General features: G+C 35.1%; 1 protein-coding gene across 1 annotated transcript in view; it reads left to right on the top strand.

Annotated features, from left to right (window-relative positions):
- The window catches only part of ITCH (itchy E3 ubiquitin protein ligase), a 109,644-nt gene that overhangs the window by 47,305 nt on the left and 45,226 nt on the right, over positions 1 to 17,113 (top strand). The window contains exon 10 of the mRNA XM_044664381.1: positions 1,935 to 2,004. Coding sequence (XP_044520316.1) covers positions 1,935 to 2,004 — 70 coding nt within the window. The remainder of the gene's footprint in view (positions 1 to 1,934; positions 2,005 to 17,113) is intronic.

The following is a 17,113-nucleotide window of genomic DNA, read 5'->3' as shown; positions in this document are numbered from 1 at the left end:
TCAACTCTATAAAGTTATGAATTAGAGAACAGTTGCTGATGACCATTTAGTAAGGTTTCTTTGTAGGGCATCCCTTATACTGATGAAATAATACATCTTGATCAAAAAATTATATTTCAGTTTCATATATTTATATTTCCCTTCTTTGGTAAAAAATTCTTGCTTTCTAAAAGGAAAAAAAAGGAGCTTGTATTTATTCTTAGTCCCTTGGCAGTGAGGCAGCATTACTGATAAGTATGTCAAAATATATAAATGCTTTATTTTATAATCTTCAGAATGTTGGTGCCAAGAGATTAAAAACTTAGCAAAACATAAGTTCCAAAGGATTATAACTCTTTAACTCTTTGGACATTTGATTTCCTTTAGTGCTAAAAAAGTGGATTTATCTGAATAATTTATAATATCTAAGCCAGAAGGAAACAGTCCATAAAAATTTCTTTCCATTTCACAGTCTATTCAATAAACAAGCCTATATTGGACACCCACCATGTGCCAGGCACTCTGCTAGACTCTCAGGATTAAAGATTCTCTGCTTACAAATGCTTAACATTGTATTGGAGTAAACACATGTACATGTGGTAGTATATATAGAAAAGGAGCCTTAAGGGGCAACCAGATGGCACAGTTGGATTAAGCACTCACCCTGAGTCAGGAAGACCTGCGTTCAAATTTGACTTGAGACACTTGCTATGTGACCCTAGGGAAGTTACCTAAACCTGTTTGCCTCGGTTTCTTTATCTATGAAATGAGCTGGAAAAGGAAATGGCAAACCAGTATCTTTGTCAAAAAAATCCGAAATGTGATCATGAAGAGTTGGACACAATTGAAATTAATGAACAACAATTGTATAGATAAAACACAAAATAAATACAAAGTAGATCAGGAAGAAAGGTCACTAGTAGTTGAGAATAACTTCATGTAGGTAAAAGTGCTTAAGCTGTGAGAATCTTGAAAGAAATAAGTGATTTTGAGAAGTGAATAAGAAGGGTCTTAATGCCTACCTCTGTTCCTCCTGTACCTCTTCTTCCCTATTTAGGGATCATTCCTTCAAGCACAGTAGTGTCATTTTTTTTTACCAGTTGCCTATCTTTCTATGGTGGGTTGTCACCATGATAAGCCTCTTTAATATATATATATATATAATTTCCTTCACTGTTTGAGTGACTACCATGATCACTGTTCCATTGCATAGTCACACTGATTCTCTAATTAGTGTTTCTTCAATAACAACCATTTCTCTAACTCATTGGTTCCCAAACTTTTTTGGCTTAACGCCCCCTTTCCAGAAAAAAATATTACTTAGCCCCCTGGAAATTAATTTTTTAAAAATTTTAATAGTAATTAATAGAAAAGATAAATGCACCTGTGGCCATCACCGCTCCCCTAGATCGCTGCAGCACCCATCAGGGGGCAGTAGCGCCCACTTTGGGAATCACTGCTCTAACTGATCAGAATTCATTCTTCCTAGAGTATATCTGTCTTTTCTGAAATCTTTTCTCCCCCTCAATATTTTAGAATCATTAACTCATTTACTCATTCAGTAGTCTACCTCCCTCCCATCCTATAACTTTAGGCACATTCTCCCTAAAGCCCTTTTCTGATATTTGTGGAAAATAGAATTTTGTTGAACTATCTAATGATTGTCTTTTCCTCACCCTTTATCCACTTTCAAATTGTAACACTAATTTTATAATTGAGTGTTAAAATCCTTAAGAAAACTAAAGGCAGAAACCAGGATGAGAAAATGTCTTACTCTTAAGCTTAATATATGCATGATGCTTCTTCACATCTATATGGTAAAAATCCTAGTGGGGTTTATAGACTTCAGCAGATCTGTGAATGTGGTATTTTTAAAATAAGTGCTTTTCTTAGAAGTTCTGAAAAGACACAAGCTAGTTTTAAGCTATCAATACATCCTTTTCATTTTTACATAGAATCAAGACTTGTTTACTTCATCTCAGAATAAAGAATTCGATCCTCTTGGACCTCTGCCACCAGGATGGGGTAAGTACAATTCAAATTATGTTTCAGTTAGATAAAATCAGACATTGAACAAATGATTTTGTCAACTCTTTAAGGTTATTACTTTACTTTTGCTTTAATAAAAATTAAAATATAGTCTAGTATCCCTAATTCAGTTAAGTAGATATTCACTAAATACTGAAAGAAATAGTAAATTGAGATGACATATAAAAGAGCTAATTAGAACTCTAGAACACATCCACATAAAACTATAATGCAAAGAAATTTACAAGTGCATTTTTTTGCCTGGATTTGTGATTTCATTTGTATAAGGAATTCACTTTATCAGTGTAGCTTATCATCTGCTTCGCAGCTTACAGTCTTAGAAAGTTGCTCAGTTGTGGACAACTTAAGTGATTTAATCAGTCATACACCTTGTTTGTGTCAGGGACAAGACTTGAACTCTCATCTTCCTGACTGTGAAGGCCAGCTTTTTATGTAATCATACAGCTTCTGTATGATTATTAAAGAGGCACAAATAAAGTACTATATTAGGTCTAAGGAAAACAGGTAATTACCAACTGGGAAAGATAAAGGAAAGCTTCATGAAGAAGTATTTGAGGTAGGCTTTAAATGATAAGTAAGTATCAAGGATTGCAAGTATAGACAGTTTTTGCTTTTTGTAAATTTGTATTAACTTCATAAAGAATTCTGAAGAAATCCACATTCCAAAAAAATACTTATATTAACTTACCTTGGCACCTCTCTCCCCTCCCCCATTAAAAAAAATCATTCAAGTGGAAGAAGATGGATAGAGATCACCAAAACCATTCCATTAGGTACTTGACTTGAAACCACCAACACCAAGAGACCTTTGCTAAACTCAGTCCACCCATCCTTGTGTCTGACCCCACATATCTGTCTTCTGTCTGTTCACACTTGGGTATTGCTTATCTGTTTCTAGCCCTCATGTATGGCATGTCCTTTCTTGTCTGTGCCTGTATCCAGTCCCCACATGTCTGTACTCCCCCGTCCCTGCATGTTCCTCCTCTTGTCCTCCCATCTCTGTCCCCAGCCTCCATGTGTCCTTGAACCATGTGCTGGGCTTCCCTCCACTGGCACATGGTCTTCTTCCTACTGCCTTTCTTCCCCTCCCACACATTGAAGGGCAAAATGACATTATGTAATCATTCCTTTATGCAATCCACTTTTGTAAATTGAAAATTATAGAAAGAAACTAGGATATAAATGGGGGAAAATAGGATAGCACCACATTATGGAGGACCTTAAATGTCAAGTTAAGAAGTTTAAGCTTAACAGAAAGAGAAGGCAATAGGAAGGTATATAAATCTTCATAAAAAATTAAAAGCATTTAATTGGATTCAAGGTTAGTCTGTTTTGTGAAATAAAGAAAGCATTTTTGTGACTTCATATGGGAAAGAACTTAGTTCTACCTTTTTAACCTATTATAAAAGTAATAATACATCTGATACTTGCTAGAATACAAGGTCATGCTATACAGCTATGGACATAAGGAACTGATATAAGAAATTCCTTTAGTAATAATGTATAGGTAAGATATAAGTTGAGGCCCACTTTCCAAATTCTCTTTTGTAACAGATACTTAAAATAGTTTCATTGCAACAATAAGTGTCAACAAAAAAACTTGAACTTCTCAGATGTTGATCCCCAATTAAAAATTAAATTATTAAATTAAAGTGTTAAAATAACACTTCCAAATGAATACTGGAGAGGTAACATCAACAAGGGGATGAGGTGAGGCAATTGTTCTTTAGAAGACAACTTGGAAGGGAGTCAGAGATGGCTTTTTTCACTGGGAAGAGCAGGGAGCACAGCCCTGAGGTCTCTCTTCCTCTATTGCTCAAGTTCTGAATCCAGCCAGAATTGAGATCTTGAGACCCTGCCTAAGCCATTCACCCACCACTTGAAGTTCTTAGGCCCAGCCCAAGGCAGTCCACAGTGTGTCTGACTGGTGCAAACCCAAAATGAGGCCCAGAACCCAGCACACCATACCTCATAGTGTGGGCTTGGCCGTGTAAGGCAATAGCAGGGTCTTGGGGAAACTCAATTAGTAATAGGAGGTGCTTTCCAAAACTTTCAGCCCACAGACCATCAAAACTTTGTAAGAACTGAAACTTATAGATACCTAGAGCTAGATCTGAGGGTAGCAACAAGAAAAAACTAAAATTTAATAGAGTGCCCCCTGTACTCTGTGAGCAGTGCCCATTTTTAAGATTAAAATAAAAATGAAGAAAAAGACTAGGAAGATGAGCAAACATCAAAAAAACCCTAGAAAAGTATTATGGAGACAAGGAAGAACAAGGCATAAACTCAGAAGGAGACAATGAAATCAACACAGCTATATGCAAACTTTTAAAGAAAAAAAGAGAATTGGCATCAGGTCCTGGAAAAGCTCAAAAAATATTTCTAAAAAGAAATGAAAGGAGTACAAGAGAGTCAGCTCCCCCTCCCCCCAAATGCCATAGAAAATAACACCTTAAAGCAGAATTGGTCAAATGGAAAAAGAGGTGCAAAAAGCCATGAAGAAAATAATTTCTTGAAAATTAAAATTGGGTAAGTGGAAACTAATGATTCATGAAGACACCAAGAAACAAAAGAATAAAAAAAAATAGAAGAAAATACAAACCATTTCATTTGGGAAAAAACTGACCTGGAAAATCAGTCTAGGAAAAATAATTTAAGAATTATTGAATTGCTTGAAAGCTATGATCAAAAAAGCATTTAGAAATCATATTACAATCTCTAATAATTAGAGAAATGCAAATCAAAACAACTCTGAGGTATCACCTCACACCTAGCAGATTGGCTAAAATAAAAGAAGGGGAGAGTAATGAATGCTGGAGGGGATATGGCAAAATTGAGACATTAATGCATTGCTGGTGGAGTTGTGAACTGATCCAACCATTCTGGCTGGCAATTTGGAACTATGCTCAAAGGGCTATAAAAGACTGCCTGCCCTTTGATCCAGCCATACCATTGTTGGGTTTGTACCCCAAAGAGATCATAGATAAACAGACTTGTACAAAAATATTTATAGCTGCGCTTTTTGTGGTGGCAAAAAACTGGAAAACAAGGGTATGCCCTTCAATTGGAGAATGGCTGAACAAATTGTGGTATATGCTGGTGATGGAATACTATTGTGCTAAAAGGAATAATAAACTGGAGGAGTTCCAGGCGAACTGGAAAGACCTCCAGGAACTGATGTAGAGTGAAAGGAGCAGAGCCAGAAGAACATTGTACACAGAGACTGATATACTGTGGTAAAATTGAATGTAATGGACTTCTGTACCAGCAACAATGCAATGACACAAGACAGCTCTGAGGGATTTATGGTAAAGAACACTACCCACATTCAGAGGAAGATCTGCAGGAGAGGAAACATAGAAGATAAACAACTGCTTGAATGCATGGGCTGAGGCGGACATGATTGGGGATGTAGTCTCGAAACTACCACACCAATGCAACTAACAACAATATGGAAGTAGGCCCTGAACAAGGACACATGTTACAACCAGTGGAAATGTGCGTTGGCCATGGGTGGGGGGAGAGCGGGGGGGGGGGGTGAAGGGGAAAGTAGGGGCATAAAGTATGTAAACAGCTTAAAAATGAATATTAATAAATGTTTTAAAAAAAAGAAATCATATTACAAGGAATTATCAAAGAAAACTGCCCTGTTATTCATAAACAAGAGAGTAAAATAAAAAATCAAAAGAATATACGTCCTGAAAGAAACCCTCAAATGAAAATTCACAGAAATATTCTAGCCAAATTCCAGATTCCTAGGCCAACGAGAAAAGATTGCAAGCATCCAGGAAGAAACAATTCAAATATGGAGCCTCAGTTAGAATTACACAGAATAACCTCCAGGAAAAGAACTGTTAAAAGTCAGAATACAGATGATAACATATGATTTTTTAATTTCGGGGTTATGTTTTAGAGTTTTGATTTTATTAGATTATTACGTACAAAAATGAACAATTTAGAAATAGTCTTTTATGATAATACATGTATTATCCAGATTGAATTGCCTCCCTGTACTAGGAAGAGGAAGGGGAGAGGGGGAGATAAGTTTGATGATATAACTTAGGAAAACTTGTGTGGAAATTTTTTATTACATGTAATTGATCTATACATACATACATACATACATACATACATATGGTTTTTTAAAAATTATAAAGCACTTCCTGGTTAAGATGGTGGCAGAGTAAAAAACAGCTGCTTAACCTCTCCTAACCGAAACATATAGGAATCCTCAAGAAGACAAAAACAAAAACAGAGGAACGAAGGGACCCCACAACAGGACACAGCATTGTAAGTACGTGGAATCGGGCATTTCCATGCTAATAAGGGGTGAAATAGCTCTCACTAAAACGTGAGCTGAACAACCCCCTCCCCCACCCCACACCACCTACAGTGTCAAAGCCAGCACACAAGAGTTAGAGCAAGTTTGGGGCACGCATTAAGTCCTTGGAAGCTACCTAGGGTCACCAGGGCCTCCTTCTGAGAGCAGCGAGACTTAAGACCCCAAGAGGCTAAAGAACATGCGGACTTTGAACACAGACCCTGAGTGCAGGCAAGAGTGTGGGTGCGGACGCAAGCACAGACATGGATTCTGAACGCAGGCGAGGACTCAGATCCTGAGCATAGGCGCAGACCCTGAATGGGGACCCAGTGCAGAGGGGTGCATGACTGTGGAAGCAGCTCCCTGAGACTGTTAAAGGAGCCTTGGGCAGAGGAACAAGCAAGGGGACCACCAGGAGGCTTGACCCTGAGAACAACTAGACCTGAGACCTCAGGAGCCTAAAGAGCGCAGACAGACCCTGAGTGTGAGGATAAACCTGAGAGGGTGCAGGGCTAACAGTGGCAAGCCAGAGACAAGAACCCCAAAAGAGAAAGATCATCAAGAAGAAATCTGTAACACTCGACAACTTTTACACAGATAAAATCCAGACAACAGAGCAAACAGAAGAGGAGAACAAATAATCATATCCAAACCATCCCAAAATAATGAAATCTGGCCACAAGCTATTGAAGAGTTCAAATCTGAGATGATGAGAAAGATGGAAGAGATCTGGCAAGAAAATAACAGCTTAAAAGGCAGAATTTTGCAATTGGAAAGTGAGGCTCCGAGATCAAATGAACTGATAAGCAAATTGAACACCAGAAATGACCAGATTGAAAAGGAAAACCAAAAGATTATAGCTGAAAACCAGTCCCTAAAGGCTAGAATTGAGCAATTAGAACCTAATGATCTCTCAAGACAGCAAGAACAAATAAAACAAAGTCAAAAGACTGATAAAATAGAAGGAAACATGAAATATCTCAATGAGAAAGTGACAGACCAAGAAAACAGGTCTAGAAGAGACAATCTGAGAATCATTGGTCTAACTGAAAAAGCAGAAATTAATAGAAATTTGAACTCCAGACTAAAATAAATTATTCAGCAAAATTGCCCTGAAGTTCTACAACAAGAGGGCAATATAAACATTGAAAGGATCCATAAGATCACCCTCTACACTAGACCCAGAAAATACAGAAGTGAATAAGAGAAAAGGAGGATGAATTGGGGAAGGTGATATTTAAAATCAAAACACTTGCAAGGAAGGACAAAATGAAAGGAGAAGAGATCAAGCTAAAAAGGAGGATGGAGGGGAATACACAGTTAATGATCATAACTGTGAATGGGATGAAATAGATAAAACAGAAGTGAATAGTACGGGGGATTAAAAACTAGAATCCTATGTTATGCTGTTTATAAGAAACATTTGAAACAGGGAAACACAATAAAAGTAAGGGGCTGTAGCAGAATTTATTATGCTTCATCTGAAGTAAAAAAAATCAGGAGTAGCAATCATTATCTCAGACAAAATTAAAACAAAAATAGATCTGATTAAATAGGAAGGAAATTAAATCTTGATAAAAGGTACCTTGATAGGTCTTGATAAAAAGACAATGAAGTAATATCAGTACTAAATATATACATCAAATGGTGTAGTCTCCAGATTTTTAAAGGAGAAATTAAATGAGCCATAGGACAAAATTTGATAATAAAACTATACTACATGGGCACCTCAAATTTCCCCTTGCAGAGCTACATAAGTCTATCCAAAAAATAAATAAGAAAAAAGTTAAAGAGGTGAATGGAGTTTTTAAAAAGATTGAATATTTCTCTGAAGAAAATTAAATGGGAATTGAAAGAAATATACCTTTCATCAGGACCTGGAACCTACACAAAAATTGTCTATTAGGATATAAAATCATCATAACAAAATGCAGAAGGGCAGAAATAACAAATGCATCCTTTTCATACTGCAATAAAAATTATATCAATAAAGGGTTATGGAAAAGCAAATTAAAAACTAATAGAAAACAAAATAATCTAATTGTAAAAAGGGGTCTGTCATAGAACAAATCATAGAAACAATCAAATGTTTCATCAAAGAGAATGACAATAATGAGACAACATCAAAATTGATGGGACACAGTCAGAGCAGTACTTATATATCTTTATACAATTATATCAATAAATTAGAGAAAAAGCAGATCAATGAATTGGGCATGCAACTAAAAAGCTTTTTAGAACAAATTAAAAATCCCCAATTAAATACCAAATTGGACATCCTGAAAATCAAAGGAGAAACAAAATTCCAAGAACAGAAACCATTGAATCTAAAACTACAAGTTGGTTTTATGGGGGAAAAAAGAATAAAAATAGAACATTGGTTAATTTGATTTTAAAAAGTAAAGAAGAAAATCAAATTACCTGTATCAAAAATGAAAAGGGTGAATTCATCACCAATGAGGAAGAAATTAAAATGATTATTAGGAACTATTTTGCCTAATTACATGTAAATTAATCTAACAGTATATGTGAAATGTATAAATATTTGCAAAAATACATATTGGCCAGGTTAACAAAAGAGAAATCGAATACTTAAAAAAATCCCATCTCAAAAAGAAATTGAACAAGACATTAATGCACACTCTAAGAAAAAATCTCCAGGACTAAATAGATTCAGAAATGAATTTTATCAAACATTTAAAGAGTAATTAATCCCAATATTATATAAACTATTTGGGAAAGTAGGCAAAATAAAAATCCTACCAAATTCTTTTTATGATGGATATGGTGTTGATAATCTAAATCAAGAAAAGCAAAAACAGAGAAAGAAAAATAGACCAATTTCTTTAGAATATAGTTGCAAAATTTTTAAATAAAATACTAGCAAGAACCCTACAGCAATATATATCACAAGAATCTTTCAGTATGACTAGGTAGGATTTATATTAGCAAATGCAGTATATTATGTTCAACATTAGGAAAACTATCATCATAATTGATCATATCAATAACAAAATATAACGTGGTTTGTTTGTTTTTTTTTTCAGTAGAAGCTGAAAAAGCTTTTGACAAAATACAGTGCTCATTCCTATTAAAAACACTTAGAATAGGAATAAATGGTGCTTTCCTTAAAACAGTAAGTTGTGTGTTTCTAAAAACACCAGCAAGTATTTTCTTTAATTGGGATGAGCCAGAAACCTTCCCATTAAGATCAAAGGTAAAGCAAGGATGCCCATTATCATTATTATTATTTAATATTATATTAAAAGTGCTAGCTATAACAAGAGAAGAAAAAGAAATAGAATTAAAGTAGGAAATGAGGAAAATAAACTTGCTCTTTGGAGATAATATGATGGTCTGTGTAGAGAATCCTAAAGAATCAACTAAAAAACTAATTCAAATAATAACTTCAGCAAGGATGCAGCATGCAAAATCAACCCACATAAATTGTATGTTACAAAGTCTAGCAGCAAGACGTAGAAAGAAGAATTCTATTTAAAATAACTCTAGAAACGCACTTCTGGATGGTGGATTAAGAGCCAGGTCTAGAGACTTGAGGTCCTAGGTTCAAATCTAGCCTCATAATTCCTAGCTGTGTAACCCTGCGCAAGTCACTTAACTTCCATTGCATAACCCTTAGCACTCTTCTGCCTTGAAACTAATACATAATAATGATTCTAAGATGGAAGATAAGGGTTTTTTAAAAAAACAATAATAACTCTAGACAGTATGAAATACCTGGGAGTTGTCTTGTAATTTGGAATTATGCCCAGAAAGCTGTTAAAATAGATATACCCTGTTACCCAATGGTAATACCTCCAAATATATATCCCATAGAGATCAAAGAAAGAGGAAAAGGACCCATGTATGCACAGATATTTATAAAAACTCTGTTTGCAGTGGTAAAGAATTAGAAACTCAAAGTAGTACCCATCAACTTAGGTATGGCAAAACAAATTATGACATATGTATGTGACAAAATTCTGTTTTGCTATGGGAAGTGATGAGGGAGATACATTTCAAAGCAACTTGAGAAGATTTGTACAGTGCAGAGTGAAGAAGAGAGATCCAGGAGAACAATTTATATAATAACAATAATATAAAGCAGTCAGCTCTAAAGGCAGCTATTTTGCTGGGTGGATAGAGTGCCAGGCCTGCAGTCAGGAGGATCTGGGTTCAAAATATGACCTCCTAGCTGAGTGACCTTGGGCAAGTCACTTAATCCCCATTACTACTCTTCTGTATTAGAATCAATACTAAGATTTAGAATTGTCACAAGCAAGATTTAACAAAAAGGTAAGCTAAGCCACATTTCACTGAGCAAGATAACGGTCCATTATGGTTGTGGTACTTATTAAAAAAGAGGCCCAATGGCCTCATCAGTTTTTAGCCAAAACATCAGAATTGAAGATTCGCCTTATTTTTACAAACATAGAACAATGACCAGAACAGAAACCTTCTCATTGGTTACTAGATTAGCAGTAACATGGAGTTGAGGGCTCATGTTTGGTTACATTAAGAAAGTGGATTTACATACATGAGGAACCCTGGGCCACACCTCTCTATTTTTTTTAAAATAATTTTTATTTTTTAGAAAAGTTATCCATGGTTACATGATTCATGTTCTTACTTTCCCCTTCATCCCCGGACCTCCTTTCCCCTCATAGCTGATGCACATTTCCACTGGTTTTAACATGTGTCATTGATCAAGACCTATTTCCAAATTGTTAATAGTTGCGTTGGTGTGGTAGCTTCGAGTCTACATCCCCAATCATGTCTGCCTCAACCAATGTGTTCAAGCACTTGTTTTTCTTCTGTGATTCCACTCCTGTAGTTCTTCCTCTGAATGTGGATAGCGTTCTTTTCTATAAGTCCCTCAGAAATGATCTGTGTCATTGCATTGACGCTAGTACAGACGTCTATTACATTCGATTTTACCACAATATATTGGTTTCTGTGTACAATGTTCTTCTGGCTCTGCTCCTTTCATTCTGCATCAATTCCTGGAGGTCTTTCCAGTTCATATGGAATTCCTCCAGTTTATTATTCCTTTGAGCACAATAGTATTCCATCACCAGCATATACCACAATTTGTTCATTCCCCAATTGAAGGGCATACCCTCGTTTTCCAGTTTTTTGCCACCACAAAAAGCACGGGTATAAATATTTTTGTACAAGTCTGTTTATCTATGATCTCTTGGGGAGTACAAACCCAGCAATGGTATGGCTGGATTGAAGGTCAGGCAGTCTTTTAGAGCTCTTTGGGCATAGTTCCAAATTGCCAGCCAGAATGGTTGGATCAGTTCACAACCCTACACTACAAGATAAATTCAGAATGGGTGAATGACTTGAATATAAAAAGGGAAACTAAGTAAATTAAGTGAACACAGAATAATATACTTGTCAGATCTCTGGGAAAGGAAAGATTTTAAAACCAAGCAAGAGTTAGAGAAAATTACAAAATGTAAAATAAATGATTTTGATTATATCAAACTAAAAAGCTTTTATACAAACAAAAACAATGCAACCAAAATCAAAAGGGAAACAACAAATTGGGAAAAAAATCTTTATAATAAAAAACTCTGATGGGGTCTAATTACTTAAATAAATAAATAAATTGCATAAAAAACCAAGCCATTCCCCAATTGATAAATGGGCAAGGGACATGAATAGGCAGTTTTCAGATAAATTAAAACTATCAATAAGCAAATGAGAAAGTGTTCTAAATCTCTAATAATTAGAGAAATGCAAATCAAAACAACTCTGAAGTATCACCTCACACCTAGCAGATTGGCTAAAATGATAGCAGGAGAGAGTAATGAATGTTCAAGGGGATATTGCAAAATTGGGATATTAATGCATTGCTGGTGGAGTTGTGAACCTTTCTCTATCTTAAAGGAATTCTTTGTGAATCTATGGGACCCAATTACATCCCAAAGTCATTTATAGAGAATCAGGGATTCAGACTCATAGGTACCTGGGGATTAGAGAAGTCTTTTTAATTGACAAGGATATGGCTAAAGATGGGACAAGTACAGTTATCCCATTTCTGAAGGATAACACACAAATGTTTCTCAGAGACTCAGGTTTTGCAGGTATCCTTTGGTAGGAATGATTTAATATTTGTTGCTGAGAATATAATTTCCCCTAGAGTTATAAAATTTTCCCCCAAATATAATTTATTTTCTCAGTTACCCATAATAACAATTTTCAACATACAGTTTTCCAAAATTATGAAATCTAAATTGTTTCCCTCCCTTTCCTGGTCTCAATGATGGTAAGCAATTTTATCTGGTTTATACATGTATTATCACACAAAACATACTTCCATAATTGTCATTGTTGTAAGAGAGTACTTATATATAACCAAAGCCCCAAAATAAAATCATAAATAAACTAATGTGAATAGTATTGCTTTTATTTACATCTGACTCCAACAATTCTATGGAGTTGGATAGCATTCTTCGTCATACATCCTTCAGAATTTTCCTGGATCGTTGTATTGCTGAGAGTAGCTAAGTCTTTCACAATTAGTCATTATACATTATTGTTACTGTGTACAGTGTGCTCCTAGTTCTAGTTATTTTACTCTGCATCTCTTTATGTAGATCTTTCCAACTTTTTCAGAAATCATCCTGCTCATCACTTCTTGTAGTACAGTAGTATTCCATCAACAATATATACCACAATTCGTTTAACCATTCTCCAATTGATGGACATCCCTTCAATTTCTAATTTTTGCCACCACAAAAAGAGCTACTATAAATATTTTTGTACAAGTAGGTCTTTCCTCCTTTTTTATGACTTTTTGGTATAAAGACTCAGTAGTGGCATTATAGGTTCAAAGGGTATGCATAGTTTTATAACCCTTTCGGCATAGTTCCAAATTGCCCTCCAGAATGGTTCGATCAGTTCACAACTTCACCAGCAATGCATTGGGGCCATTTTGCCACATTCCCTCCAACATTTATCACTTTCCTTTACTATCCACATTGGCCAATCTGATATAGATGTGAGTTGACACCTCAGAGTTGTTTTAATTTGCATTTCTCTAATTAAGAGAGATTTAGAACATTTTTATATGATTATCGATAGCTTTGATTTCTTTATCTGAAAATTATTCATTCATATCCTTTGACCATTTGTCAATTGGGGAATGACTCATATTTGACTTATTTTCTCTTATAATTCTCTTATAATTTTGAGAAACTAGATCTTTATCAAAGAAATTAGATATAAGAATTTTTCCCAGGTTGTTGTTTTCCATTTAATCTTAGTTACACTGGTTTTGTTTGTACAAAGGCTTTTTAATTTAATATAATAAAAATTATTCATTTTAAATATTTTAATGTGCACTAGTCCTTGTTTGGTCATAAATTCTTCCCTACTCCTTAGATCTGCCAGGGAAACTATTCTATGTTCCCCTAATTTACTATGGCATCTAAATCATATACCTATTTTGATCTTATCTTTACATAGAGTGTAAGATATTGGTCTGTACCTAGTTTCTGCCATACCATTTTCCAGTTTTCCCAGCAATTTTTTTCAGGTAATGAGTTTTTATCCCCCAAACTATGGTCTTTGGATTTATCAAACATTAGATTGCTAAGGTCATTTGCCCCTTTATATTGTGTTATCTCATCTATTCCATTGATTCACCATTCTACTTAGCCAGCATCAGACTTTTTTTTAAAATTTTTTCTTTTATTCCAGTAACAAATTTACACATAAGTTTTCCAAGGTTACATGATTCATGTTGTTTCCCCTCCCCCCTCCTGGTGTTGTCAAGCAATTGTACTGAGTTATACATGTATTATCACTCAAAACCCATTTCCATCTTATTCATTTTTGTAATAGAGTAATCTTTTTTTCTTTTAAACCCTTGTACTTCGGTGTATTGTCTCATAGGTGGAAGATTGGTAAGGGTGGGCAGTGGGGGTCAAGTGACTTGCCCAGGGTCACACAGCTGGGAAGTGGCTGAGGCCAGGTTTGAACCTAGGACCTCCTGTCTCTAGGCCTGACTCTCACTCCACTGAGCTACCCAGCTGCCCCCCTAGAGTAATCTTTTAAAACCAAAACCCCAAGTCCTATACCTAAACAAATGTGATAAATCATGGTTGGGTTTTTTTTTTTCTGCATTTCTACTCCCACAGTTCTTTCTCTGGAGGTAGATAGCGTTCCTTCTCACAAGTCTCTCAGAATTGTCCTGGATCATTGTATTGATATTAGCCAAGTCTGTTACATTTGATCTTCCCACAGTGTTTCAGTTAACTATGTATAATGGTCTCCTGGTTCTGCTTATTTCACTTTGCAACAATTCATGTAGGTCTTTTCAGCTCTTTCTGAAATTTTCCTGTTCTTTACACCTTACAGCACAATAGTATTCCATCACCATCGTATACCACAATTTATTCAGCCATTCCCCAATCAAGGGACATCCCTTCATTTTCCAACTTTTTACTATCACAAAGAGTGCAGCTTTAAATATTTTTGTACGAACAGATCCATACCCATTTTTTAAAAAATTTCTTTAGGATACAGATCTATTGCTGGATCAAAAGGCATGCATTCTTTTAAAGCCCTTTGGGTATAATTTAGGTAAATTGCCTTCCAGAATGGTTGGATCAATTCACAACTCCACCAGTAATGTATTAGTGTTCGAATTGTACCACATCCCCTCCAACATTTATTATTTTCCTTTACTGTCATATTGGCCAATCTGTTAGGTATAAGGTGGGTACCAGACTATTGTTACAATTACTGCTTTATAATGCAGCTTGAAATCTGGTACTGTTAGGCTACCTTCCTTGACATTTTTTCTCATTAATTCTCTTGATATTCTTTCAGATGAATTTTTTCATTATTTTTTCTAGTTCTGTAAAAGAATTTTTTGCTAATTTGATTGGTATGGCACTGAATAAGTGAATTAATTTAGATAGAATTGTCCCTTTTTTATATTTAGCTCAGCCTACCCATGAACGGTTAATATTTTTCCAATTGTTTCTATATAACCGAGTTAGAGTGTTTTATGAGAGCATTTAACTTCTAAATTTTGAATAGTTTTTCTTTAACAGTGGTTGTAGGAAAGCTTAAACTTTTGCATCTAATTTCAGAGAGGGAGGCTGACTTTCAAATTCTTGAGTTTCTGTATTCAGAGACAAAGAAGTTGCTAAGGTTGTTATGCAGAATAGAGAATTTTGGTTACAGAGTAAAACCACATATAGAGTAAAGTCAAATATTAAATACAGAATTAATAATTCTCACAGAACTCTGAACATCAGTGACTAATGACAGTTTTAGAAGGCTTATGATGAAACAAACTGTCCACTTCCTGATAGGAGATAAACATAGAGTGCAAATTGCAATATGATTTTTTTTTTTTGTGCATGGACAGTGTTAGAATTTTATGTGCTTAAGCCATCTATGTTTATAATAGAGTATTTGTTTTTCTTACTTTCTCAGTTGATGGGAAGTTTGGAGGGAGCAAAGTCAGCTCTTCATTTGAAAAAAATTTTTTTAACAGTATTTATATTTAAATATTGGCAGAAATTTAGAAGGGACAGCTAAATGGTGCAATGAATAAAGCGCTGGGCCTGGAGTCAGGAAGTTCAAATATGGTCTCAGACAAAGGTGTATGGCAAACCATTTAACTCTGCTGCAGTTTCCTCATCTATAAAATGAGCTGGAGAACGAATCAGTTATCATTGTTAATGATTTACTATTTTATTTTTTCTTAACTGCAATATTCGAACTTCGATTTCTGCCCAACTTTGGTCTTTTCTTCAATATTGCTCAGATGTTCTTTTAAAATTTCTTTTTTAAAGAATGATGTCCACCTCTAGAGAAAAAGCTGTTGGAGTAGAAATGCAGAAAAAAAAAAACCATGATTTAATCACTTGTTTGTTTGGATATATGATTTTAGGTTTTAGTTTTGTCAGAGTATTGTCTTATAAAAATGAATACTGTAGAGTGATAACACATGTATAACCTAGTGGAATTGCTTGTCAGCTCCAGGAGAGAAGAGGGAAGAGGGGAGGGAAGAGACAACATGAATTATATAACTGAAAAACTTATGTGTAAGTTATTGGAATAAAATAAAATTTTTAAAAAGAAACAAAAGTTCATCAAGGCTTGTTGATCCCACAAAAAATTCCTTTAAAAAATTTTATAAATTTTCATAAATTTCCCTTTATAAAAAGATTTTTTTGACTTTTTTTTTAACTCTCTTGCTTCATCTTTTCCAGTAATTCTTATTAAATTGCCAGAGGTGTCTTTCTTTGATGCTTGTAGATGTTTTGGAGTCATTTTATTCTGTGTTTGTATTTTGAGCATCCCTACTACCATAATAGGTTATCATGGTCGGGTTCTTTTTTGTTTGTTTGTCTATTCTTTCAGCCTACTTCCTGACTTTTGTCTTGAAGATACAGTAATAGGTTCTGCCATAGTTCTGGAAGAAAGGTTTAGACTTGCCTTGTTGCTGCTTTCTTAGGATTTTGAGTGTTGTATTTTTCCAGGATCTTACAGACTGGTTGGAGAAAGCTTTCAGTGGTCCCAAAGGGGTCTCATCCAGAGAAAGTTTGATTGCTGCCTCCTGTTATGATTAAAAATGATGAGGGCCAAGATCAAAAGGGAGAATAGTATTTTAATAAAAGCCATGCTGATAGAGATAAATTGACCACACGCCTGTAAGAAACTTATTCCAACATCACCTCAGCCATTTACCTTTCCTTTCTCCGCACGCTCAGGTAGCTAAAGAGGAAGTTC

Source organism: Gracilinanus agilis, chromosome 2 (assembly GCF_016433145.1).
Source record: "Gracilinanus agilis isolate LMUSP501 chromosome 2, AgileGrace, whole genome shotgun sequence".
Classification (NCBI taxonomy): domain Eukaryota; kingdom Metazoa; phylum Chordata; class Mammalia; order Didelphimorphia; family Didelphidae; genus Gracilinanus; species Gracilinanus agilis.
This window is presented reverse-complemented; position numbering and strand designations above follow the sequence as displayed.